This window comes from Gloeophyllum trabeum (genome assembly GCF_000344685.1).
Source record: "Gloeophyllum trabeum ATCC 11539 unplaced genomic scaffold GLOTRscaffold_00002, whole genome shotgun sequence".
NCBI lineage: Eukaryota > Fungi > Basidiomycota > Agaricomycetes > Gloeophyllales > Gloeophyllaceae > Gloeophyllum > Gloeophyllum trabeum.
Genome location: NW_006920411.1, coordinates 1,515,787 through 1,538,377, shown reverse-complemented (window position 1 = coordinate 1,538,377; position 22,591 = coordinate 1,515,787). Strand labels below are relative to the sequence as shown.

General features: G+C 53.6%; 13 protein-coding genes across 13 annotated transcripts; 5 read left to right on the top strand and 8 right to left on the bottom strand.

Annotated features, from left to right (window-relative positions):
* Positions 1–385: 385 nt before the first annotated feature.
* On the bottom strand, positions 386–1,562 carry GLOTRDRAFT_114013 (uncharacterized protein). The gene is made up of 2 exons (XM_007864119.1): positions 1,124–1,562; positions 386–1,054 (listed from the first exon to the last, which is right to left on the bottom strand). The coding sequence occupies exons 1-2, from the start codon at positions 1,487–1,489 to the stop codon at positions 821–823; spliced, it is 600 nt and encodes a 199-aa protein (XP_007862310.1). The 5' UTR covers positions 1,490–1,562; the 3' UTR covers positions 386–820.
* A 1,656-nt stretch (positions 1,563–3,218) lies between these two features.
* GLOTRDRAFT_136190 (uncharacterized protein) lies at positions 3,219–4,050 on the bottom strand (the record flags this gene model as incomplete). The annotated part of the gene is made up of 4 exons (XM_007864118.1): positions 3,219–3,666; positions 3,721–3,809; positions 3,868–3,921; positions 3,972–4,050. 4 exons carry the CDS (start codon positions 4,048–4,050, stop codon positions 3,310–3,312), a joined length of 579 nt encoding a protein of 192 aa, XP_007862309.1. The 3' UTR covers positions 3,219–3,309.
* A 919-nt stretch (positions 4,051–4,969) lies between these two features.
* GLOTRDRAFT_125579 (uncharacterized protein) lies at positions 4,970–6,244 on the bottom strand (the record flags this gene model as incomplete). The annotated part of the gene is made up of 3 exons (XM_007864117.1): positions 4,970–5,524; positions 5,580–5,734; positions 5,809–6,244. The coding sequence occupies 3 exons, from the start codon at positions 6,242–6,244 to the stop codon at positions 4,970–4,972; spliced, it is 1,146 nt and encodes a 381-aa protein (XP_007862308.1).
* A 780-nt stretch (positions 6,245–7,024) lies between these two features.
* On the top strand, positions 7,025–7,821 carry GLOTRDRAFT_33288 (uncharacterized protein; the record flags this gene model as incomplete). The annotated part of the gene is made up of 5 exons (XM_007863495.1): positions 7,025–7,105; positions 7,191–7,354; positions 7,407–7,479; positions 7,532–7,619; positions 7,679–7,821. The coding sequence occupies 5 exons, from the start codon at positions 7,025–7,027 to the stop codon at positions 7,819–7,821; spliced, it is 549 nt and encodes a 182-aa protein (XP_007861686.1).
* Positions 7,822–8,068: 247 nt separating this feature from the next.
* Positions 8,069–8,706, bottom strand: GLOTRDRAFT_125577 (uncharacterized protein; the record flags this gene model as incomplete). Its single annotated transcript, XM_007864116.1, has 2 exons — positions 8,069–8,522; positions 8,594–8,706. 2 exons carry the CDS (start codon positions 8,704–8,706, stop codon positions 8,069–8,071), a joined length of 567 nt encoding a protein of 188 aa, XP_007862307.1.
* A 187-nt stretch (positions 8,707–8,893) lies between these two features.
* Positions 8,894–10,235, top strand: GLOTRDRAFT_55119 (uncharacterized protein). The gene is made up of 6 exons (XM_007863674.1): positions 8,894–9,144; positions 9,224–9,303; positions 9,367–9,499; positions 9,557–9,815; positions 9,876–9,998; positions 10,053–10,235. Exons 1-6 carry the CDS (start codon positions 8,903–8,905, stop codon positions 10,092–10,094), a joined length of 879 nt encoding a protein of 292 aa, XP_007861865.1. The 5' UTR covers positions 8,894–8,902; the 3' UTR covers positions 10,095–10,235.
* Positions 10,236–10,470: 235 nt separating this feature from the next.
* GLOTRDRAFT_26430 (uncharacterized protein) lies at positions 10,471–10,724 on the bottom strand (the record flags this gene model as incomplete). The annotated part of the gene is made up of 2 exons (XM_007863462.1): positions 10,471–10,503; positions 10,560–10,724. Coding segments are annotated over 2 exons (198 nt in total), but the record flags the coding sequence as incomplete, so codon positions are not given.
* A 57-nt stretch (positions 10,725–10,781) lies between these two features.
* On the top strand, positions 10,782–12,222 carry GLOTRDRAFT_109603 (Aminomethyltransferase folate-binding domain-containing protein). The gene is made up of 5 exons (XM_007864115.1): positions 10,782–10,966; positions 11,021–11,393; positions 11,450–11,593; positions 11,644–11,755; positions 11,810–12,222. Exons 1-5 carry the CDS (start codon positions 10,787–10,789, stop codon positions 12,099–12,101), a joined length of 1,101 nt encoding a protein of 366 aa, XP_007862306.1. The 5' UTR covers positions 10,782–10,786; the 3' UTR covers positions 12,102–12,222.
* Positions 12,223–12,240: 18 nt separating this feature from the next.
* Positions 12,241–13,878, bottom strand: GLOTRDRAFT_70551 (uncharacterized protein; the record flags this gene model as incomplete). The annotated part of the gene is made up of 5 exons (XM_007864114.1): positions 12,241–12,414; positions 12,485–12,663; positions 12,720–12,828; positions 12,883–13,545; positions 13,600–13,878. The coding sequence occupies 5 exons, from the start codon at positions 13,876–13,878 to the stop codon at positions 12,241–12,243; spliced, it is 1,404 nt and encodes a 467-aa protein (XP_007862305.1).
* An 852-nt stretch (positions 13,879–14,730) lies between these two features.
* GLOTRDRAFT_114006 (uncharacterized protein) lies at positions 14,731–15,777 on the top strand (the record flags this gene model as incomplete). The annotated part of the gene is made up of 4 exons (XM_007864113.1): positions 14,731–14,744; positions 14,795–14,867; positions 14,925–15,389; positions 15,442–15,777. 4 exons carry the CDS (start codon positions 14,731–14,733, stop codon positions 15,775–15,777), a joined length of 888 nt encoding a protein of 295 aa, XP_007862304.1.
* A 290-nt stretch (positions 15,778–16,067) lies between these two features.
* On the top strand, positions 16,068–18,244 carry GLOTRDRAFT_70547 (alpha-ketoacid dehydrogenase kinase; the record flags this gene model as incomplete). Its single annotated transcript, XM_007864112.1, has 12 exons — positions 16,068–16,211; positions 16,264–16,305; positions 16,359–16,472; positions 16,529–16,551; positions 16,605–16,685; positions 16,748–17,116; positions 17,165–17,192; positions 17,254–17,396; positions 17,442–17,711; positions 17,761–17,804; positions 17,854–17,885; positions 17,937–18,244. The coding sequence occupies 12 exons, from the start codon at positions 16,068–16,070 to the stop codon at positions 17,964–17,966; spliced, it is 1,320 nt and encodes a 439-aa protein (XP_007862303.1). The 3' UTR covers positions 17,967–18,244.
* GLOTRDRAFT_136184 (uncharacterized protein) lies at positions 18,171–19,936 on the bottom strand (the record flags this gene model as incomplete). Its single annotated transcript, XM_007864111.1, has 2 exons — positions 18,171–19,802; positions 19,853–19,936. 2 exons carry the CDS (start codon positions 19,934–19,936, stop codon positions 18,171–18,173), a joined length of 1,716 nt encoding a protein of 571 aa, XP_007862302.1.
* A 409-nt stretch (positions 19,937–20,345) lies between these two features.
* GLOTRDRAFT_114005 (uncharacterized protein) lies at positions 20,346–21,922 on the bottom strand (the record flags this gene model as incomplete). Its single annotated transcript, XM_007864110.1, has 4 exons — positions 21,433–21,922; positions 20,946–21,373; positions 20,484–20,886; positions 20,346–20,429 (listed from the first exon to the last, which is right to left on the bottom strand). The coding sequence occupies exons 1-4, from the start codon at positions 21,559–21,561 to the stop codon at positions 20,346–20,348; spliced, it is 1,044 nt and encodes a 347-aa protein (XP_007862301.1). The 5' UTR covers positions 21,562–21,922.
* Between the last annotated feature and the right edge of the window lie 669 nt (positions 21,923–22,591).

Here is a 22,591-nt window from a genome sequence, read left to right as displayed (position 1 = left end):
GAGTGTCATGACCCTTTCTCCACACGGCAGGTACCCTAGGGCACGGTTATGAACTCCTGTCTGTTCATACCGAAGCTGGGAAGCAGCGGGTGGCGTGTACGCTGAGCGCCAACGTGGCAGGACGTGTTCGGGAGGAGCGGGACCGGGGAAGGGGAATCTTGATCGAGATCCTGCTAGAGTTGTGGAGCTGGTGCAGGGATCTGACAACAGAGCTTTCGAGTGTGACTCCAGGCTCCAGCTTGGAGCTGGGCACGACACGCTCAGGGACGCAGCGCGGGCTGGGGGGTGCATCAGGGGCAGATCCTTATCTTTTCCAGCTTGAAGCAGATATCCTACAACAGGTCGCAGTCTTGTTCATGATTGAGGATCTCAGGTTTACGTAGCACACGGTGAGATCACACAGCACCGACCAAGAGCCTAGCCAAGCGAAGATCGATTGCTGTACAAGTAGTACAATGGCAGTAACCCAAGTCCTGAGATAGCAACGAGACTTTAATAACAAACAACATATGCGGTATACAAGCACTAATAATGACAAGGGGTTACTAGGGCGAGATGGCATTATACTTCATAAGGGTTCGTACAACGTACTGCGACTGCGTGGATGCAGGATAAATAATGTGCGTCCGGATTGGATGAAGGGCAAGAAGTTATCGGTCGCGATGCCGAGTAGATTACGAAGGGACTGGGCCCTGGGGGTATGCTTTCGAGGAACCCCGTTCCTGCTGTTCGCAGCACGTCGACCAAGAAGGCCAACAGTGTGCTTGTTCGTCGTGCAGTCCTATAATAAGATCTGCTTCCAAAACCTCAGGGTCACCGATCAGACCCTGTAGATCGGCCTGCCCCAGCGATCTGTCTCTCTCCCGGTTTTGGCGTCAATGTATCGCTCGCGTCCGTGGTGGTGGCTCCCATTATGGTGAGCCCACGGCCCAATGCCGAACATGCGACGCAGACGGTCGGTGAAGGAGAGGTGCCCCTCCGAGTAGCGCCTGTGCCGGTCGGTGTAGTTACGAGAGTGGGAAGATGAGCGATGGTGGGAAGCAGAGCGACCGGGCTGAGATAGAAGAGCGGGATAAGATCAGTTCATTGATGGGAATCACGAGTGAACATGTTGTCAACTGACCTGAACGTGCACGGTGCCATGCCGACTCGGGTGCCTTCTCAAATCGACGACGACGGGCGAGGAGGTGCTGTTGTGTCTGCGATGCGAATGGGAGCGGTGGGAGGAGACGTATTGGACGGCGGGGCTGCCGTGCCCGGGGTGGCTCGCGCTGTACGTGCGCCCGCGTTGGTACGGGCTCGCGGGGACCGAGTAGGCGTAGTTGCCGCCCGCGCCCATCGAGTTGTACCGACGGTGGCCGCTGTCGCTGGATGTGTAGTAGACCGGCTGCTGCGAGTACTGCGAGCCCTGGGCCGGGTAGTACTGGGACTGGGAGTAGCCGAGGTGGGAATGAGAGCGATGGTGGGAGGGCGATGCGTAGTAGGACATGGTTCACGGTGGATTGGCAGAGCGATGAGTGGCTTGAGGGAAGAAAGATATCGGGTGGAGGGCGACGGCGGGCATTGTTTTATAGGCCCCAGAGGAGCACGTCACAAAGTGGAATGAGTGACTGCACGAGCTAAGGAAATGGAGATGCCGCGACTTGCCGGATCTCCCAGATAGGCGCCCGCGAACCCGCAAATCCTGATCTGTGCTTTCACCTCCTTTGTCGGCCCATCCATCTCCTCGAAAACTGCTGATTTTCCCTCTGCTACGAGCCTTCTGGTAATGCCTCGCGCTTGATCCGGGACTGCGTGTGTTCCGGAAGAATCACCAGCGAAAATCCTCATGACTTTTGTCACAAGGGCTGTGTCTGAAAGCAAAAGAGGCGGTACAGCCTCTGCGTCCTCACGAATCACGTCTTGTGAACCGACAAGTGGCACTGCGAGCAAGAACGCGCTTTCTTTGTCTACCTGAGCTATCCCGGCGCCGGCGTGTTATTCGTGCATTCCATGACGAAACACGTTCAACGTGCGCCGAACCCGAGCCCGAAACAGCGTTGCGCTCTCATAGGGCGCTGTCTCCGTTGCTGTGCTACGTTCGTTTTCCGTCGTCCGCAGTCTATACTATTCGTGGGCTGAATAGTGGCGAAGTCAATGTATAGTCCCCGACCCGAACTCAAGTTTCCGATTGACACCGGGCTGTATACTAGCTTGAGCTGCGTATGGCGCGGCTCTTTACTCATCGCCGACCTGTAGAGGCTGCATGACCGCCGTGTACAGCAGTGTGTGGCATCAGCCACCGAGTATCTCCTTAAAGTCCGATACACCCTGAAGTTAATCAACGCCCCGCCTTCTTCTGGGATTGTAGGGCCCGAGCGACGTCTGTTGCCCTCGCTACGCCAATCCAGCGGTCTCTCCCGATCCTTCGGATTTCACAGCAATTCGACATGGCGAGCCAATCTCGTCCTTGCTCGGGCTAGTCTGCAATCGGACAGGTGATGACATCAGTATATACAATGTTCTTTCATAAACGTCGAAGAGGTAACCGCCCCCTGTTTGACACCCTTGGACTGATATTGGCATACCTGAATGCTAGGCCGCACCCCGCACGTTTTCCGCGGGATCCCACCGGCGAGTTCATATCCCGCCCATTATCCTCCCGGCCTTTAAAGCTAATCCTGAAGCGCCCATTTCTGCTAAACGCCCCCTTCTCTTGTAGTACCCTCAACATGCATCATGCCACCATCAGACTGCTTCCTACAAAGGCGCTGCAAGACGTCCGCGCGCCACACACTGCCAGCTATGCTCCCCCTATGGCGTGGACACCCGCTATCTCCTGATATATGGTTTATTCGCGGTTCAAGCTGTTCGACCCGCGCATCGGGGTACGGCGTCGCGCCACGGGCGCCGCTGTATCTAAGCCGAGGTGCTGCGGGATATCATGAACCGTGTACAAACTCAATGCGACGGCTCCCGAGCGCCTAGGGCGGGCGCTGGGGGGTGGGCTGATCACGGGTCTCCGATGCATTCTGACATCTTTCCCTTGATGACTCGACAGGAGGCGCCGGCGCCGTCATATCTATCCAGGTGACCTATCGACTGGGGTGTCAATGCGCCACTGGTACAACAATCAGTTGACTGGGGTACAGCTCTATGCCTCCTCTTTGCCTAACTCGCGTACGACGTTGAACGTGCGTGTCCCAAGGACTCAGATAGAGGCGGTGGGGGCGGAAATGCTGTTACGCTCTAAAGTTCACAGCCATCCTGTTGTTCGTATGTGCGATGCATACAGGGTCGACGCTCTAACACTGTTAAGGGCTCTGTACTCTAGTTCTTACGAATGAAGATGCTCAGTACTCTAATTTTCTCCTCCGCCCCTTCCACGCCCGCAAACAATTTATGCAGCCCATCGAGAGTCAGATACTGATGGTCCTCCCAAGCGAAGCCGGGCACGACGACCTCCGTGATCAAGCACCCTACGTGGTCTTTCTCCTCGTCGGTCTTCGCAGCGGCGCGGTCCTCGGGTAGGACGCGGGACATCTTCCAGACGCCTGTGCCGACGAGCAGCTGGCGCAGCTCCCCTGCGGCAGCGTTTGTGCCGACGATTTTCTTCTCGATGCGGGGAGGGCTGCCTGGGTGGATGAGGGTGTATTCTGCCCGGCCGTGGTGGAGGACGTGATAGGTCTTACAAGAGCCTCAGTCGGACGCCTGCTGCAACTAGATATTGTAGATACCTACCACTGATTTATTCATATGAATATATCCATTGGGCTCTTCGTGCGTCAGTAAGTAGAATATCGAGGTAGCGAGCGATCGAGTGGCATTATCTAGACGTGCGCTGGTGTGTATTCCGTCCGTCCACCTTCGAGAAACTGCAGGACTTACCGGCGAAAGGAGACGGAACAGTTTCGGGCCGCCGATCAGTTTCCGCAAAGTAACCTATCGGGCAGTCTATCAGAGACGCACGGCAGGAGCACAACTGCTCGCACCTCCCTCGGGATGCTTGCTCATGTTCAGTTGCTTGATTACCTCAGCATTTCCGGTGGGGTAGTAGGAGTATTCAGGCATCTCGAGGCACATGAAGGACTTCGAGGCTAGAAGACGTTGAATGGGTGCAGCTATACTTGACCCTGTTCGCTGATTGCAGTCGTCGCGGTGGCAGAACACGTGGCGGGTAGATCTCGGGGAGAGATTGCAATCGCGTGGCTGTGCAGAGTGGCATCCGGGTTATGGTGACGCCATGAGCGAGAAGGAACGTAGCCTCGAGGCTGGCATCAAGGGTGGCAGCAGGCATGAACTCTACGAACACGCTGCTTGGTGCTTCATACTGCGACGGAAGGGTGGATTCCTTGCTTGGGCGCGCAGTGCAAATCAGGGTGCTGCTACGCTGCCCCTGACGTGGTGCTGGGCGAGCAATGAAGACATGCACTTACGCTCGGGGCGACCACCTTGCATCAAACTATAACCGCGAACTCCCGCGTATCACCGCGGAAGGTAAAGGAATGAATGCAACCTAAGCGCGTAGGTACTAGGTATATAGCAGCCAGTGTTAGTTTAAACGATAGCCGGTTGATCTGCGCTCCCCGCGAGAATTCCCCCTACTAATAATAACAGGAATTCACAGAAACAAGTGCAACATCCCAGGACATCTTGAGGCTTGAAGAGCTGACCTCTGAGCTGATATACCGATAAAGAACCGGGAGCTATTAATTCCCCCCAGCTCCGGAGACCTGCTGAATCTAATGGGCCTGTTAGTGCCACAAATTGAATCACCAATTCCTTGAGCTTCTGCGTAGGAGCAGTTCTAAAGGCAGAAGATGCAGATCCACCAGCGCTTACGACATGCCTCTACGACGTCCGGTAGCAGTTACATAACCTGCTAAAGCAGTGATCTGATTAGCCCATAAAGGACGGAGATACATACGACTGATGTCAATCTATGTACTCGCGTACACATCTATGTCTTCCGCGTTCCCTGTCAACAACCCTACTTTCTCTTCTTACCCGGCCGCTCCACAGCCGCAATATCCTTCTCACAAGCCCTACTTTGCCATATGGCGAAGCTTCCTGCGGGGCCTAGCAGTACGATCTGCGACGCATAATACACGACATCCCCGATGCCCGAGAAGTTATGTAGCTGCAGTGCAGCCAAAGCCAATGACGTGAGCATGAAGTCGTACACGATCAATGCTCGACCAAGTTCCGTTTGGTCGTGCCATGCCGTGAGGTGGCTGAAAATAGCGGCGATAGACAGGGGCGGCTTGGTTGAAGACCAGTCTGTTGACGGTAGCACGCCGTAGAACGCAGGGGTGGGCGAGTCGTACGTCAACACCAGTGCGATGATACGGGCTACCGCTTGGAGGTGCGCGAGAATAGCGACAGCAGCTAGCAAGTTCCAGAACGTCTGCAGCGGGTGACCGGACTTCTTCGAAAATAGGCTTTTGAACGGTAGCCCGATAACGCGGTAACAGGGAGTCAGATATAGTAGTGGACCGAGCACGGGTGAGAGCTGGAGGAAGGCAATTGCCCACAACATAACGGACTGAAAGGGTTCGCGTTATTCAGCCCTGGATGCATATTTGGATAATCACGCCTACTTTTGGAGAGCCGGTAGTAATTCCCATGGAGATGATCATGGTAAGAGTTTGGACCAGGATGGTCGACAGGTGCATTGCAGTGGGAAGTCTAGTAACTTCGCTGTTGCAACGCAGAATAAGGATTGCAGGCAAAAGTAATACATGGGAGACAGCTCCTATAGTCACTACAGACAAATGCGGACTACGATCAGGCTCTATTCTTGCCCACAATGCAGATTATGTCTCTCACCGATTTGCCCGAGTGCGAACGTAATGGGGGTAGCTTTAATTATCCATTTTGCGAGGCATCCTCTAGACCGCCCCGTTAAGGATTCAACCGCTGCCCAGGCGATAAGAACCGAGAAGACAGGATTGAAGAGGTCGATAACCGCATTGCCCCAGGGATCACTATACATTGCAACGAACGCCGGCGTCACGAAACAAGTAAACCAATCCAGCGCTTTCGTTGTGGCATCAGGGAGGACACGGTGAAGGAGGGGGTGTGTCTCTGATAGCGTGAAGAACGGGTACGGACAATCCTGGAGGCTACAGTCGTAAACCGCATTTCGGCAGACGAAGGCCAGGGGCCTGCGCTTCTCCTCCTCGTTGAGCTGCTGGGAGGAATAGCCGAGGTAGATCAAGACTGAAAGACCGAGCGAGATGTGCGCAACGATACGCAAAGCCATAGCTCTCGCTGTATGAGCTCTAGCTTGCAGCAAGTCAGCGGGTTGAGACAGACAGTCCCCGCAGCATAGGCCCGCCGGCTTGGTGGGAGTCATCTGAACTTACATCACACACTTAACGTATCTGCGAACAGATTTCTGACTTTGCAGTGAGTATGACAAGTAGTACCACCGAGAATGCCACAGATTCAAGATGTGGCTACTGTCAAGCCAGCCTTTCGACATGCGATCAATATAGATCGAGGTGTGCTATACACGTGGGTAAATCTCCGTGCTGTACACTCCTTTACTGACTCTTACCAACCTTCCAGTTTCTCATCCCGACCGGCCTAATCTCAGTTATTGTTTATGTATTCGAATATCGCGCGCCAGTTCTCAAGAAGATACCGCTCCTTGCACACGGACATCCATTTACCGTCCTCGTCAACTTCCATAATCCCGAGTCCGCACCGGGACGCGCACACCACATCCCAGACAATATCCGACCCGCCGCGACCAAATCCAAGTACACCTGACGACCTTCCACGGGACGTATCACTGCATCCGCATCCCAAGGATCCGTCCACACCCCAGCTAACCAGCGCTAGCGTTGGTGAGGGCGTCGTGGGTCCTTCGACGCCTCTGGGACCTAGTCAAAGCGATCCGTCAAATCTGCCTTCGCCTCATGTATCCCCTCCACTATCTCACTCCTCTCTTCCGCAATACACAAGCCCGCCGTTCCACACGCACCGGTTCTTTCAAGTGCTGGAGAAGACGTTCCCGACACCTATAGCCCGGGGGCTTATGAGAGCTACCCGGGCGCTGCTTGTCGACCGAATAGGGAGAGTAAGAAGGGATGGACTAACTGTGAAGGATCTCGAGAACGTGAGTTCTGTGCTTATGTCTCGCGTTGTGACAGCCTGATAACTGAAGGACGGCCCCTTGCGGTGTGATCCCACTTCATGTTCAGCAAGCCTACCTATTCCGGGCAGCGCTGTCTGAACTACGAGCAGAGATTAATGTTCGCCACGGGAACGAAGTCGGGGCCATCAAGGCCAATACCGCTGGTTTAAGGCGTGAGGTTGAGCACCTCGATCAGACCATGAAGGAGAGCATCAATACACTGAAGCACGAGTAGGTCTCTATAGGCCCACTCATCATCATGACGCTTATTCTGTCTCGCTAGGCTGCAGATGGAGCTGGACAATCGAAAGACGGAGTACAAGACGGAACTGAAGCGGCAGGATATCATGATCGAGGTGCGTTCTCTTCGATGCAAGGTCAGAAACGCCTTACTCACGCCAGACGCAGGAAGTGTTGAATAAGTCGATCGTGACCTTGGGTGATCTCCGAGTAACTATGGAGGAAGTCAAATGGGTTATCATGTGGAGAACAGTCGGTGAGTGACCCAGGATCGATACTCCATGCCACCGTTCTTACAACCGGTTGCTCCTCCAGCATCCCTCGCATGCGTTGTAGTCCTGATTATCCTCTCATTTGAGCTGAGACCCAAGGCTCCCCCAAAGCCGCCGCCACAGCCCCCTCAGGAGGTGCGCCATCCCGAAGCCGAGGGACTCGAGCACACAGACTATATCACATAGCAAGCCTGGACTGCAAATCCTAGAGCGCATTAGAAGGATCAACGTGTGTATCAGATTGGTGTACAAGACGATATTATGCTCGGGCAAGGGACTCACAGAGGTCGGCGGACATCGGTACTCCTATTTATTGCCTCCCTAATATTCGGCGTCCACGACGATGCTCGAGATGTAGCATATAGACCACCATATGGGCGTGCATCGCAGGTATCTATCGAACTAATTATACAAATAAACATACAGATTATATTCATGATTTGACATTGAGCTTCTCAAGTTTCTCAGACAACCCGTCTGCGTCCGACGTGCCTGCAGCAGGGGCCGCAGCAGACTCTGGCTTGTCCCCTGTATGCGCCCCAGCCTCTGGCTCCTTGCCTCTCGCCCCATCTGTGCTCTTGCTCGCTTCAGGCGCCTCATCCTCGCTGCTCTCCCAATTATCCCTGATCTTCTCCAAATGCTCTTGCTCCTTCTGCGCCTTCTTCTTCTCCTTCCTCTTCGCATTCTTCGCCGCAGTCTTACTCACAGCAGCCTTTGAGCCCTCCCCCGCAGGCTTGGGCTTCGCTGCGTTAGGCGGGGGCACCCAGCCGACGATGTGGCCCTTCGGGAGCTGGTTAGCCTCTATCTGGGCCTGTTTCGTGCTCCGGAAACGCTTCACGTCCTCCTGTGGCGTGAACCCCGGTCGCACTTTGAGCTGCTTGCGCACTCTTCATTTGTGTCCGTGGAGGGCGTGTGGAATGAATATCACGAGTGGCGATCGCGAGGGGAGGGGACGTACGAGCCATCTGGCCTGCGTGATTCAGGGATGACCCGCTCGAGCGTCTTTGGGTCGACGGTTATGCCCGCCAGCGATTTCTCGGGATTAACGGGAGGGAGCGTCGTCCTCGACATGGCTGCGGTACGGACGTGTGTGGGTGAACGAGACAGATGAAACAGGTGTACTAGTAAAGCCTGTAAAGGTGACTACTTGGACGATCGTGATTACTAGCAGTGAACTGAGCGCGATCGGAGTTACAAATTCTTCTCGCACTCTTCGGACAACTTGGACGGCTTCAGGTTGTATCTCTCTCAAGGGTCTCTGCTCGCCATGCGTTACGCAGTCCTCGTCTGCGGCCCAGCAGGAGCCGGCAAGTCCACCTTCTGCGGCGCCCTCATGAACCACCTCGTCGCCTCCAAACGCACTGCCCACCTCGTCAACCTCGACCCCGCCGCGAACCCAGAGTCGCATGAGTACGAGCCGGTCATCGACATCCGCGACTTGATCAGCCTGGAGGACGTCATGGGGGAGCTGGAGTATGGACCGAATGGCGGGCTGGTGTACTGCTTTGAGTGAGTGAGTGCGCTTCTATCTTTTGCAGACGGCGGTTGGGGGGTTGGACAATAGCTCATTACGGGCGGGGTGATGTAGGTATTTGCTGGAAAATATGGACTGGCTTGAAGAGGAGCTGGGGGAGTACGAGAATGACTATCTCATATTTGACTGCCCAGGTACGTGTACCATATATCGGTAGTCATGAATTGTACTAAATATATGGTTCCTCTGTTACGAAGGCCAGATCGAGTTGTATACACACCATCCATTCCTTCCGACCCTCGTTCGTGACCTGCAACGAACGGGCATGCGGGTATGCTCCACATACCTCCTTGAATCGCAATTCATGGAAGACAAGTACAAATTCTTCAGGTCAGTGTATCTTCTCCATTTATGCCGATCGCCACTTAAATCCTCTATCACACACAGCGGTGTTCTCTCTGCCATGTCTGCAATGGTGAATCTAGAAGTTCCCTGGATCAATATCATGTCCAAAATGGATCTTGTCACGTCCAACAGCGAAGATCCCGCCTCTGGCAGAAATGGTATCCGGAAACGGAAAGACATAGCGCGGTATCTGGATCCCGACCCATTACTCATAGCGGCGCCGTTTGGGGAAAGCAGTGGGGATCTTGCGACGAGCACGAACCCTCGATTCCATGCGCTCAACCAGGCCATTGTCCAGCTGGTGCGTAATTGACCGACGTGCTTCCACAGTGTTAATCTGACAGGGGAATTCGCCCGACAGATTGAGGATCATCCCCTAGTATCGTTTTTACCTCTCGACCTCTCGAGCCCCGATTCGCTAGAAACGGTCCTGAGCCACATTGACTACACCATGCAGTACGGTGAAGACGAAGAACCAAAAGAGGTGCGTCGAGGGTGACACTGTTGATTGAGGTTTCGCTAATAGTGCATTCTCTAGCCCCATGATCTCGATGAAGGGGACTTCGTTGACATGGAGTGATGTGGTATCTCTTAAGGAGTGTATTAGTAGTCGCTGTATTATTGATGAGAAGTGTCACCATAATACGACCTGGTGTTACAACACGTGGCAACACATCTACAAGATACGCGCTGCTTCCAGCAGGCTCCGCGTAGTATTTTGCATTACTGGATGCCCTAGTACTAACTGGCTGTGCAAGAAGCAAGGACAACAGGGAATTTCCCCTGCGGTTGCGCGCTAGCACCTGGAGTACTAGCCATTAGGATGGGCTAGGAGAAAGGCAAGCATACGGGCGAAGATCCAAAGCTTCGTGCTATGAGGCATCACTAGCACTGGCTGGCGCCGGACTTGATGTCGTTGGACCGTCTTTCTTCAACTGTTTCGCCATCATGGCAGCACTATTCCCTCTAAATCGTTTCCGCATATCCAGCTAGAGGCCGTCCACCTTAGCGCGAATTTATAACATCCTAATAGCGTAGCACGCACCATTCCTCTTTTACATTCAAATGTCGCCTGCCTCAGGGACTGGCACTCCTCAGGGAGCTCATCAGCATGGTGCTTCAAGCACTCCGACGGCAATAGACCTTGCTTGCTGACGCAGTCCGAGCGTAGAATGCACTCTTTGAGGGCGGCAAGGAGAGGCTCGCAGGACATGGCGGGCAGCGATGAAGAGCAAGTCCGGCAGCCGGTCCGAGCCGGACTTGCTTTCCATTATGCCGCCACCAGCCCTGCGAGCTCTCTTCCGACACACGCCCACCGTCGCACCCGTCCCGCACAGGTCCATCCTTTCGGTCTCTGGCTCCGATGCGCCGCACTTTCTGAACGGTATTCTCTCCTCGACCGTTCCGCTTGCGCAACGAAATCCGTTCTTCTCTTCCTTCTTGCATGCCCAGGTACGCACAGACACTGGACATGATCATAACAATCTACTCAAAAGCTTACTACAGGGAAGAGTGCTCTACGATGTCTTTGTATACACCCAGACCGACCCGATGAAAGGGGGCGAGAGCTACCTCATAGAGTACGATGCACGGTCGCCCGAAGCGCCGCCGCTCATGCCTATGCTGAAGCGGTACGTCCTGCGTTCGAAGGTAAAGATCCGCGACGCGTCGGATCAGTATGACGTCTGGGCGTCCTGGGGGTCTGAGAAGGAGAGCATCTGGGAGACTCCGAGGAAGTGGAATTTTGCTCGGAGCGGTGCTATCGAGCCCGTCTGGGATGCCTCCGAGGGTTGGCCGTGGGGTGCGGAGGACTGTCTTATCCGGGACAGACGCGCCGTGGGTATGGGGCATAGGAGGCTTGTGAGGAAGGGCGACAGACGTAAGAATGGGATAGGGTCGGCGGGATGTCTGGCTGATACCAATACTTACTTCCAGCGCCCGAGGCCGCTACCCACGACGAGGCTCAGCATGATGCCTACTTGCTTCACCGGATACTGCACGGTGTCCCCGAGTCCAGTACGGACATTGTGCCCATGCAGGCCTTCCCCATGGACTCGAATTTGGACGTAATGGGTGCATGTGAGTGCCATGATAAACTCGTAGGTCAACGCCACTCTGACTCTGTGCAGTGGATTTCCGGAAGGGATGTTACGTCGGTCAGGAGCTGACAGTTCGCACGTACCATACCGGCGTTGTCAGAAAACGGGTCCTTCCTGTGATTATCCACTCAGGTGATGAGGCGTAAGTATGCTTCATATGCATAGCACGCCCAGGCCTTAACTTGTCCCTCCTTAGCCCCTTGAAGACAGGGACCTTACCGGCAAACGGAGCGACCTTCCAGCCAGGCCTTGATGTTCGCGCTTCCGTCAACCATTCACCTGATGACAGCAGACCGATGCCACGGCCGCGAGGCACCGGGAAGTTGCTGAGCTCCACGCAAGGAGTGGGCCTCGCTCTATTACGGTTGGAGCACGTTGAGGGCTGGGAGAAGGGCGATATCGGTCTGTCATTTGAGGAAGGTGAACAGAAGACCAATTGGTCAATCTCCCCTTGGTGGCCCGACTGGTGGCCACGACAGACAGAATAGAGCTACTCGCAGTCCGTGTATTGTATTTGGCACTTACCTTCCGGATGAAGTACTATCGAGGACGCAGTCAGCGTTCTGGCATGCTCGGTTTGGGCTCCCTGTAAAATCCCCGAGAACCGCGATCGAAGTAGTAACGTGTCTATTTGGCCTTGCTGAACCATTTCTTCAAGTTAGTCTGTCCAAGTCTATCTACTATCTTCTTCACCTCCTCCCGCTCAGCCATACACCTGTACTTTCCAAACTCCTTCGCGACATTCGATGAAGAAGGCCCAGACATCACAAAGGCCCTCACCCTGATCATATACTCGAATGCCTGCAGGTTATAGGAATTACAAGGTGCTCGAACTACTATGAAGCGGAGAAGCACGTACTGCCAGCAGAACTTCCCGTGTACATTTCATCATGCCGATGCCGCCGCCTTCTACTTGAACAGGGGCCGACAAGGATGTGCGCACTTGATCTCGGAATGTTTCGTGGAGCATCTCGAAAGTAAAGGCATCGTGTCCGCTCGTCCGTGCGTGGGTAGCGGCTATGAGGAGGCACATGCACGGGTAGGAGAGTGCTGAAGGTGCTCGTGGTCAGTCGGGGACATGGCTTAAAGGACGCGTCAATACTTACATTGCAGGAAGGACAGTCTAGGGGGACATCGCTGCTCAGCCACCGCGGAGGTGAGTTGGACAGCCGTTGGGAATGGGTTCAGCGGTGTAAGACCAACGATTGTCGCTGTCTACGACGGAGTGATGTCAATTTAATGCATGCTAGGTTGTACAGAAACCCTTACAAGTATTCGGCTTAATACAGACACGTCGCGGGTTAAGGCAAACGTCTCGTTGAAGATCTCTCTTGTTGCCCGGTCAGCGAGGAATTGCTCCACCGCTTTATTCCACAGCGGCGACCATTCCTCGGCTTTGATATTGTCTGGGGGAGGCGTAGTGAGTGCACCCCTCGCTACAGCGATGTAATCCGTCAGTCTTCTCGGACTGGCAGTTCGTAGCATACGGCCCGAGAAGCGGCTCTTCACTCTCTTCTCGAGCAGGTTGATAGTGTCCACGCGGGTGGTGACGCCGATGACAGCGACGCCTTTCATGTCGTCACCGACACGACAGCTCTGAGCGGTGTCCAGTAGGCAGTACAACAGAGCTTGTCGGGGATGGAGTGCAAATAGGTCGAATGCCTCTAGGATAATTACTGTGGGACGCTTGAGTGTAGGTAGTGTCGAAATAAGGGCGGGGAGGTGCGATGAGGGGGGAAGTGCAACTGGGACGTCGTCGTCTTCGTCCGCGACGCCGTCCACTTCAGCGTCGGCTGAAAAGGAAGAGCCCGTCTGTTGAGCTGCCTGGCGCGCGATCTCGCGCATAGCCAGGCGATCTGTGGTCTGGACGTGACCGGATAGACGGATTACAATTGGTTTCTGGGATTGAGATGCCAGAGCAGTTTCAACTATCTATCGTAGTGATTGTAAGGGAACCCCAGGTGCGCGACAGATAATATAACTTACTCGCGTTTTCCCGCTACTACGAGGACCGATTAACAGGCAGGAGTTGCCTTCCCCACGTTCCACTGTACCTCTCAGCAGGTCGTCCAGTTGTTGAAGAGTCAGTTCGTTTGCAGGGGCTTCCTCATCTTCATCCTCCTCGTCAGCCCGTGGCTGCTGCATTGGGAGATGCTGCAGTGCCACCAATACAGCAGCTTTCTGAGCGTCGAGAGATTCATGCAATTCTTTAGGTAATACACGGGGCAACTTTGATAGAGACTCTGGTGCATGAGTGAGTTTCATGCGCTTCGCCGGGGACCTGGTTGGTGACGGCGTTCGCCTTTTGGCAGGCGTAGTCGGGGGATTCTCCGTTGCTCTAGTTCTCTTCGATGGGGATGACGGGGTCTGCAAAGGCACAACCTCTGGGTTCTGGTCATCGTCCGCTTCTTCGAGCTTTCTACGCCCTCGGGTAGCAGGGGCCCTTGCACCTTGCGAGGAGAGTTTTGGCCGAGAAGCAATCTCCACAGAATGCATAAACATACGGGGTTTCTTTTTGGGTTCCGTCTTAGTTGCTGCAGTAGAGCTCGTATCCTTCGTAGATCTTCGTTTCGAGGGAGAGATATTCAGCTCATCCTCAGAAACCTCTTCGATCGGCTCGACCACGAGCTGGGTGTCGTTCCCGCGGGCTTTACTGCGCGTACTGCTAGAGGTAGCCACTGTACGCTTTGCTTGACCAGAGCTGTTGCTAGAGCCAGCAGGCTTGGCTCCAGGAGGTCTACCGCGCCGTTTCGGTGGAGGGGGCGGTGATGCCGGCACCTCTAATGCGGGCTTCTGGGAGCGTGTCCTAGGCCTGGAAGATGTAGCCGGAGCAGCTGACGTGGACGCGTCAGGCGCTGATTTGCGTCTTGGAGGCATGTATAACAAGTCCGACGACAGCGATGATGATAGTAGACGCGAGTTCGAGGACGTCGAGTTGATTCTCCGGTCACGGTGTGGCAAGCAGATAACGCGACGCGTACAAGGAACGCGACGGGTCACACCCATAACTGCGTCCGTGACTACTGTCACCGCCGTTGCAATTGGCCATTTTGCCACACTTCTGCTTACTGCCAAACCTTACTGATACTCACGTCTCCCTACAAACATCTGTTGACTATGGGCTTCAGTGGGTCGGCCTATGAGCTGCTTTAAGCTCTTACTAAAGCTGACGTTTGGATAGGCTGGCTCGATGGACTAATGCGCCCAGCACTGGACTGGATCTCGTTACGGAAAATATTCAACACAACTATGCGGTGCGTACACCACTCTTGGTATAGCGTTTAATTTCCGTCAAACTTTGGATGTCTTAGGGTGTTGTGATTGGTAAATGGCAGTTGTCTATCCGCTCCTACCGATCCACCCTGGGTACAATACCTGGTTTCCAAATACCTGCTGAGCGTTCCATGGCTGCTCTTACTATGGATAACAACGTCTTTGTCGTCCTAGAGGATCCCATGGCACCTACTCGAGCAGATTTCTTGCAACATGTTGCTACTCTAGACCCGTCCCAACCCGTACCGGATCCATCACATTACCGGTCGACGTTCTTGACCCTTAGACCGCCTGGCGCCCTGGAGCAACTCTTGGCTCAACTGAAAGCAAAATGGGTGTCGTCGCGACAATCAGCACCTGATACCTCCCAAAGAGGATCCTCCTCCGGTTCCCAGGTCAGGATAGAAGGCCGGATCTTCTCCATTGGCAGTGACTGGATTGTTCGTGCGGGAACGGTGTTGTTAGGGGGCGGCACTAATTCCACGAAAGGTATGCTTCTTGAGGTACGTTTGCCGCTCCCTTCGTCAATCTGCATGCACCCACGCAGATGGATAGGCCGAATATCGGCCTTTGCCCGTCCTCCACTCCCAGACAGCGGATAGTGCTTCGGAGCTACTATCGAACCTCCTCACCGCTATACTACCGAATGTCCGCGACGCGAAGATTGTAGCAGTCACGATCAGCGACTCGCAATGGGAAGAGGTACTTTGGGATCGTGAACAAGAGGAGGACAATATTGAGGATAAGCAAGAAGAGATCGTCGATGATATCTTTGTTTCTGGTGACCAAGACTTGCCTGTTCAAAGGAAAGGAGACTGGATAGGTTTAGAGCGTGATCGCCGGTCCGCGTTCCTGATTATTGGTGCACTGAGATCGGAAGGTATATTCTGACACTATCAATATCGCCATGTCTTATTTCTTGTCTGTCCTCGAGAGGATGTGCACGTATACAAATGTTGTAGCCTGAAGTCGTACTTGAGCTTGTTATCGACGTGCCATAGGCTAAGTCAGGATTTGCAAATATACACACCCAATTGATATCCAACTCTGTATCAAGGTTGTCACTCACTGCTATGACTCGGTGCCGTCAACTCCGCTAAGTCCTGCGCGCGTTGCCCTCCTCGTGCATTATGATTTCTGCTCTCACAACCTCGACCCCTTGGATATGTCGTTCTTGTGCCATGAAACGGCTTTTGCGTCGCGCTCCAGTCACGCACGGCGTCAACACTGAACGCCGCCAGTCCACTGCCTTGCATTTCTATCAAAACAGGCAGCTGGAGTTGTATGCATCGAAGCAGACCAAGAGGTTAACCCTGAGGCAGCTGGTATTGTTCATGCATTGGCACGCAAGGTCGCTATTCTGAATCCTACGTCAAGGTCTTCTTTGGCCGATCTATGAATGAGGAGCGGTTAATCCAGGTTCATGACTGGCGTACATGACTTCAAGAGCATCGTTGGCTAATGCAACATAGAGCGGGAATTATGTTCGGACCGAACTACCTGTTCGTATAGCACATCGCATACGGGACCTCCAAGCTCTACCATATGTCGTAGTCACGCAGGAAGGCGTAGCCCGGGTCTATGAGGTACGTGGTCGGTAGAATGAATGGAAGGTTTTCAGGCGAACTATGATCGAATACAGCTATACTGGTCCGCATTCGAGAAGTAGGGAGCTATACTCTGAATACGCTCGATCCTCACGCCGTCTGGGGTTCCAGATTCCGCCGGTATCCAGAAATCAAAACCTTGTCCGACAACGAGGCGTTCTGCGCATTCCTGCGTGACATTCTCGAAGAACAGTAATAACGCTACACCTCCTTGTCCTTCTGATCAGCCATGCTCAACCTTACGTGGTCTCTAGTGCGGCAGTTATCCCTAGCCTTTCTCTCGGGTTATCACTGTCATCCCCTTATCTCCCTCCGGACCAGCTGGATTCTTTCATGCGACGCATGCTAGTCTCGAGAATATCTCGGCGCGTCCTTGCAGAGCATCATATAGCTCTGTCAGAACACTTTGCGCGGCGCGATTCACGCTCTGGGGATGTCGGTATCATCGATACTGGCTTAAACATCAGCGAGAGCGTGAACAAATGCGTGAAATTCCTTAGGGACCGTCGATTTGATCTTGAGGAAGATGGAGTGGACATGCCAGATCAAGATAAAGAGTGGCCGGAAGTCGTAGTGGAGGGCCATCTGAATGCGAAGTTCTCGTATATCAGGGAACACCTCGAGTACGCCAGTCCTATTGGAATTATGACCCAAACTAAGATCCCACACAGATACATAGTCTTCGAACTGCTGAAGAATGTGGGTTATTTCGACCTTAATAGTATATCCTCCTCATCCGTGACGCAACTCATATGCTCAGTCGATGCGTGCTACTGGATTGAAACATCTCGACAAGTCTACGTTGCCCCCTATACATGCAACCATTGCTGCTAGTACTGACGAAATCGGAATCCGCATATCAGATCAAGGCATGTCTTCCACTTCCGGAAGAGTAATCAAAGCGTTAAATCGCTTTACAGGAGGTGGTTTGGTGATGCCATATATAAGGTCACCACAAGACCTTTTCTCTTTCTCCCATACCCGCAACGCTGCGCGTTTGGAAACGTCGCGAATCGGAGCGCTTCGCACAGTCAGCTCCAGTAAACAGGGCATGAAAGCTACCGTCGACGAACAACTACAGTGGTGGAAGCGACGCAGACGGGACTCCGCACCAAGCTTTGATGTTGATGCGCGGTCGGATGATATCGAGACGGAGGCAGGCGTTGCCCCTCATCCCAGAATCGGTATTGGACTGCCGATGAGTAACATTTTCGCGAGGTACGTGCAGACGCGAATGGCGAACCCCTCCTTCTGAGCATTATTGTAGGTACTTCGGAGGTTCCCTTGAACTCATCTCTTTAGACGGTTGGGGTATGTGGGCTCCCTTCGTAATGTTTGCGCATATCTAACTTTCACTCAGGAACCGACGCCTATATCCGTCTACCGAAATTAGTGAGTCGAGTGTCCCGCATCTCAGATGACTGACTGATCTATCTGTTACAGGGAACAAACCTCGAAGGTATCGAATTATGACAAACAGCGCACAACTATCACACCCCACATTATGCATGTGAGATCTAACGACGCTTAACGACAAAGCCCGGCGCGCCGGACCTATGTCACCCGCGATGGACCTCCTACTGCCCGGCAACTACTCGTTTTGTGTCAAGCCATCCACTGCGGTAGTGTAGAAACTGCACAACATGGTGATTGCGGCTTAGGAGCAGAGCCACGCCCTCATCGCTTGTATTGCGCGGCCTTCTTCGTCATATAGACACAACTCACAAGAGGTACTTTGCTTCTGAGCCAGGGTAATGCTTCCGCCTCGATTAGTGGACATCCATCCATTACCAGAGATTGCAGCGGCTTGACACGTCGGACAGAATTCTCGACCTGCTCCGAGTCAACCGCCGTCGTAGCGCTCTGTCCATCTGTCAAACGTGACTTGACAAGGCGGACAAGTGGCCCTGTCTTGATAGCGGGACAGTGTGAAACATTTAGGTGCTGTAATGAAGGGCATAGTGGCGTCGACCCAGCCGGAGGTTGGGCAGCAAGGGCTTCGACAATATCGTTTATGTCTCCACCCATGCGAGCGGTAGCATCCCCTCCTATATGAGACACCTCGAGTGTCTCGAGCGCATCGGCAGCACGGAGAAGTTTGAGAATAGTAGATGGAGATACACTGCATTTCTGCATCCTGAACTCCGTAAGATGTTGCACGCCATCATGTATAAGTTTCTGTAGACTGGGATCTTGACGACCACGCAGTGCGGTGAGTGTCAAAGTCTCGAGACAAGGGAGTGATATCATAGAGATTAGGAAGTCTGACCAGACACTACAATGGGCCAGTTCCAGGGATCGGAGATGTGGTAAGGCCAAGGGGATGACATCGTCGTCTTGTCTGATACCCATGAGCATATGTTCGGTCAAGCCTCCGGCAAACGATAGAGTCTCGAGCATGGGATTGGCCCGTAAACAGGACAGCACCCCGTCCATAAATAAAGGACAATCATACGCAATTAATTCACGGAGGGAGGATACTTGGACAGAGAATGCATTCCAATCGAAGGAGATCGAACGGACTTCCAGACGCCGTAGTGCTGGCATTGGGTGACTGGAAAGACTGCTTGGGTCTCCAGCTTCACAGGCTATCTCCTGTATGTTCCGGAGCAAGTGTTCCTGCTCGCGGGCATTGAGTGGATGCAATATATGGTGGAAGCCCAACAGTGACGATGAGGTCCGGAAACTCCGTAGGAAACTCCAGCGCGGTAAGTTTGGCGCTAGGTCGGTGTCACTGAAATCCTTTCTTATGCTCAAGTCCTTGACCATTCCAGCTGAGCGGGCATCCCACAGCATTGCCTTCTTGCCAGGACGCTTGCGCGAGAGGACCAAGGTACTCCAGAGAGTCGGAGTCTTCAGCGAGATGTCTCGCCAATGCTGGCAGACATGTGACAAGACAATGACACGGGCAGAGTCCTCCTCGACAGATAAGGAGAATATAGTGCCGATGATCTCCACCGGAAGTTTACCAAAATGGTAGAAAGTTGCTGCATGTTGTTTCTTTTTCTCCCGAGCAAGAGCAGCCTGAGCAGCTCCAGCATTCCCTTTGATGAGACGCAAGTCTTCCGCACGTTTTTGATCCCCTTCTTTTAGCCTCTCGAGAGCCAAATCAGCCATAGTCACAGCAGGCGTATACTTCTGCAGTTTGAAGAAAAGTCTCGACGACCGCGCGTAACCCTGCCATTGAGACGGGCCTGCATCGATTGTAGCCTTGGCATCCCTAAGCGCGTCTTTCGTCCGGCCTAGCTTCTCCAAGACCGCTGCGCGGGAGTCGTAGAGATTATAATGATTTCCTCCCGCTTCAATAGCCTGGGAACAGAGGAGGTAGGTAAGCTGGAGACTAAAGGGCTGCAGCTCACCTTTGTGAAGTGATCTAGTGCGTCTTCCAAGTTGGAGGATCGGAACGCCTTAACGCCTTGGTCAAAATGCCCTTTCCATGACATGACGTCCTCAATGACAGCGACAAGTAGTCATGAAGCGACGAGTTATACGGCGAGCTTGCGGCCAGCTAACTCGGACAACAACGAGTCAACTATCTTTGCCACAAACGCGGTCGTCACATGCTTGTCACAACGTCACGTCGATGAGCGTCGCGATCGTGCCTCATGAGAGCGAATTGCGGCCATCGATTTATCGTTAATCATTCGCGCCTCAATACTCAGCTCAATTGGACATAAATGGGTGAACCTGCATCTCATTCCATGCGCAACCCATGCAGGGCAGGGAGGGCTACTTAGCTTGTACATTACCCGTAAATAGATAAGGTAAGCATTCACGTCTTTGTCACTTTCCTGAACAACCGGCTCCGTTCCAGATACCCCATCAAGAGGCACCTGACCCGATAGGTCCCCCTTAGTTGCTCCCAGTGATACCTCCCGTAGCGCCAGTTGCGGCAATACGGGCGGTGGCATCAGCCTCCGTCGTGCAAGTGATGGACTTAAAAGAAGAGATGAGAAACCAATCCAAGAAAGCGAGACTGGTATCACTCACAGTGCCAGCGCTGTTGACAAGGGGGAGGGCGAAGCACTGAGTGCCACCAGCGCACTGGGTGGTGACAAACTTGCCGCCGACACATTGGGCAAAGCCACCGTTCACGCAGGCGCTCTCGCCATCAGTGCACGAATCCGAGTCGGACAGGGTAGCGAATTGGGCATTCTGCTTCTGTGCTTCCTGACCGTTGCTGAGAGTGAACGATTTGGTGCTTCCACTGGCGGCAGCACCTCCGGAGCCAGTGTTGTTTCCGGCTGCGGCACCATCAGAATCGGAGTTGCCAGTTACAGCGGAGCTGGCGGCGGCGGCGGAAGAGGTGGCCGTAGACTCCGTCTCCGAAGCAGACTCAGTCGCAGACGCGGAGGCAGACGCAGTAGTAGAGGCTTCACCGGTAGAGTTGCCACTTGAACTTCTACACATACGTAAACACGAATAATTTGCCGCAACACCGGAACCACTTACCCAGGTGTTCCGGGGCTGGTAACGAGTGTGTTCAGCTGAACCCCGTCAGGCACGGGGCCGTCAGGCTTGGCCGGGCAAGAACCAGGAGGGTTCACGGCGGTCAGACCGAGAGGGACGTTGCCAGTCTGATCACCGCTGAACTTGGTGAAGTCTGAGCCAGCGAACTGGCAGTGGAAAAGTCCGTTCAACTCCTCGTTCTTGGGAGCCGTCTGGCAGTAGGGAACTTGCAAGCTGTCAGGGGCGTTCCGCGGCTGCTGGACGAATATCTGGGCCAGGCGGATCATCTCAGCGTCGTTGTTGAGCTGCTTGGCGAGGTCGATCATCTGATCGGCTGCATCTTGCTGGTCGCAGTTCTTGCCTGCGGCCAGAAGCGACGTGAAGGCGGTTTGGGAGATGGGGTTGCATTGCTGACCACCGCCAGCCTTCAACTAGGTACAAACTCTCTCGTGAGTACACCTGGGGGAATCATACTCTTGACTGCACGTACGCAAGCTTGCTCCCACTGAGCAGTGGAGTCAGCGATCGTTTGGGCGATACGCTTCTGGAGGGGCGTAGGGGCGGCAGAGACGGCATAAATAGCACAGAAGGCAGCAAAGACTGAACTGAGTTGGACCATGGGTGGGTTTAGTTACTACTTGGACGTGAATAAAAATCGTTCAGTCGCTAGGACAAGCGTAGGACAGGAGCACCGGGCTCGAAAAAGAGAGTGAGGCAGAGAATGGATTCAACCTTGGGGTTCCTTCCGGGTTTCTGCCCTCGCTTTTATAGGAGACTTCTGTGCCACCAAACGACGACATGCTCCATAACCGCGTTGACCACAGGGTGAAACCGCCATCTTCTTTGATCTCGAGTAACGGATCGTGGCGGTGAGATCCTATTTACTGACGACAATCAGCTGCGCAGACCCTTGAGTTTGGTTGTCCCCTTGGAGCTTGTTTCTGAGCCGGTTCGCAGGGGCTCGTGCACCTCGAAACACTTTGATCCGGTGGCATCTCCGTCACGAAATGCAATCCTCCCTACAAAGTTGAGGACGCAGATTATGTAAGCGAGTCGCGCAGCGGCTCGCAAAGTGGACGCGGAGCCATTGCAGCGGATGCGCCCAGACGGTTGCCCGAGTAACATATTATCTTGTTTTTTAATATTGTTAGTGTGTCGCTAGTGCAGCGGTTAGTGTGATGGGTTATTTCAGATGCAAAGATGTGAGCTCAAGGTTCAATCCCACCTACGGACAATATTTTTCACTTGTGATGATTCTAGTTGTCTTCACTCCGTAACGCAACTTGGAAATTTTCTTTTGTTCTCTGTCTCATCATGCAATCATTGCAAGGCACCGATATTGATGACATTGTGGCACTTTGAGTCCGGACAAGGGCGAATCTATACACAAAGCCTTCACTTGGTATTATACTTTGGGGTTCAGTTTCAAAAAATTAAAACTACATGTGTACTGATATACAAAACCATTCAACTTCTCATGATCATGGGAGGTGGTGTTACCGGTGTACGAATGAATTGCAGTGAGTACACAACCTCCTCACCGCCTTAGGATTCCCATTCCGAAGCGAGTCGCCCCGACTTCAGACGAAGTCCTTCGCGACGCTGCGGGGTTACCGCACAGTGTCTCGACCTTCCATTTATAGCGACTT

Bases quoted from the DNA above. Each gene is read 5' to 3' on its own strand.
- GLOTRDRAFT_114013 (XM_007864119.1), bottom strand. From the start codon at position 1,489: ATGTCCTACTACGCATCGCCCTCCCACCATCGCTCTCATTCCCACCTC. The intron at 1,055-1,123 runs GTCAGTTGACAA...CTTCTATCTCAG, and splicing joins ATGGCACCGTGCACGTTCAG to CCCGGTCGCTCTGCTTCCCA.
- GLOTRDRAFT_109603 (XM_007864115.1), top strand. From the start codon at position 10,787: ATGCCGCCACCAGCCCTGCGAGCTCTCTTCCGACACACGCCCACCGTC. The intron at 11,394-11,449 runs GTAAGAATGGGA...ACTTACTTCCAG, and splicing joins TGTGAGGAAGGGCGACAGAC to CGCCCGAGGCCGCTACCCAC. The intron at 11,594-11,643 runs GTGAGTGCCATG...GACTCTGTGCAG, and splicing joins TTTGGACGTAATGGGTGCAT to TGGATTTCCGGAAGGGATGT.
- GLOTRDRAFT_55119 (XM_007863674.1), top strand. From the start codon at position 8,903: ATGCGTTACGCAGTCCTCGTCTGCGGCCCAGCAGGAGCCGGCAAGTCC. The intron at 9,500-9,556 runs GTCAGTGTATCT...TATCACACACAG, and splicing joins GACAAGTACAAATTCTTCAG to CGGTGTTCTCTCTGCCATGT. The intron at 9,999-10,052 runs GTGCGTCGAGGG...TGCATTCTCTAG, and splicing joins AAGACGAAGAACCAAAAGAG to CCCCATGATCTCGATGAAGG.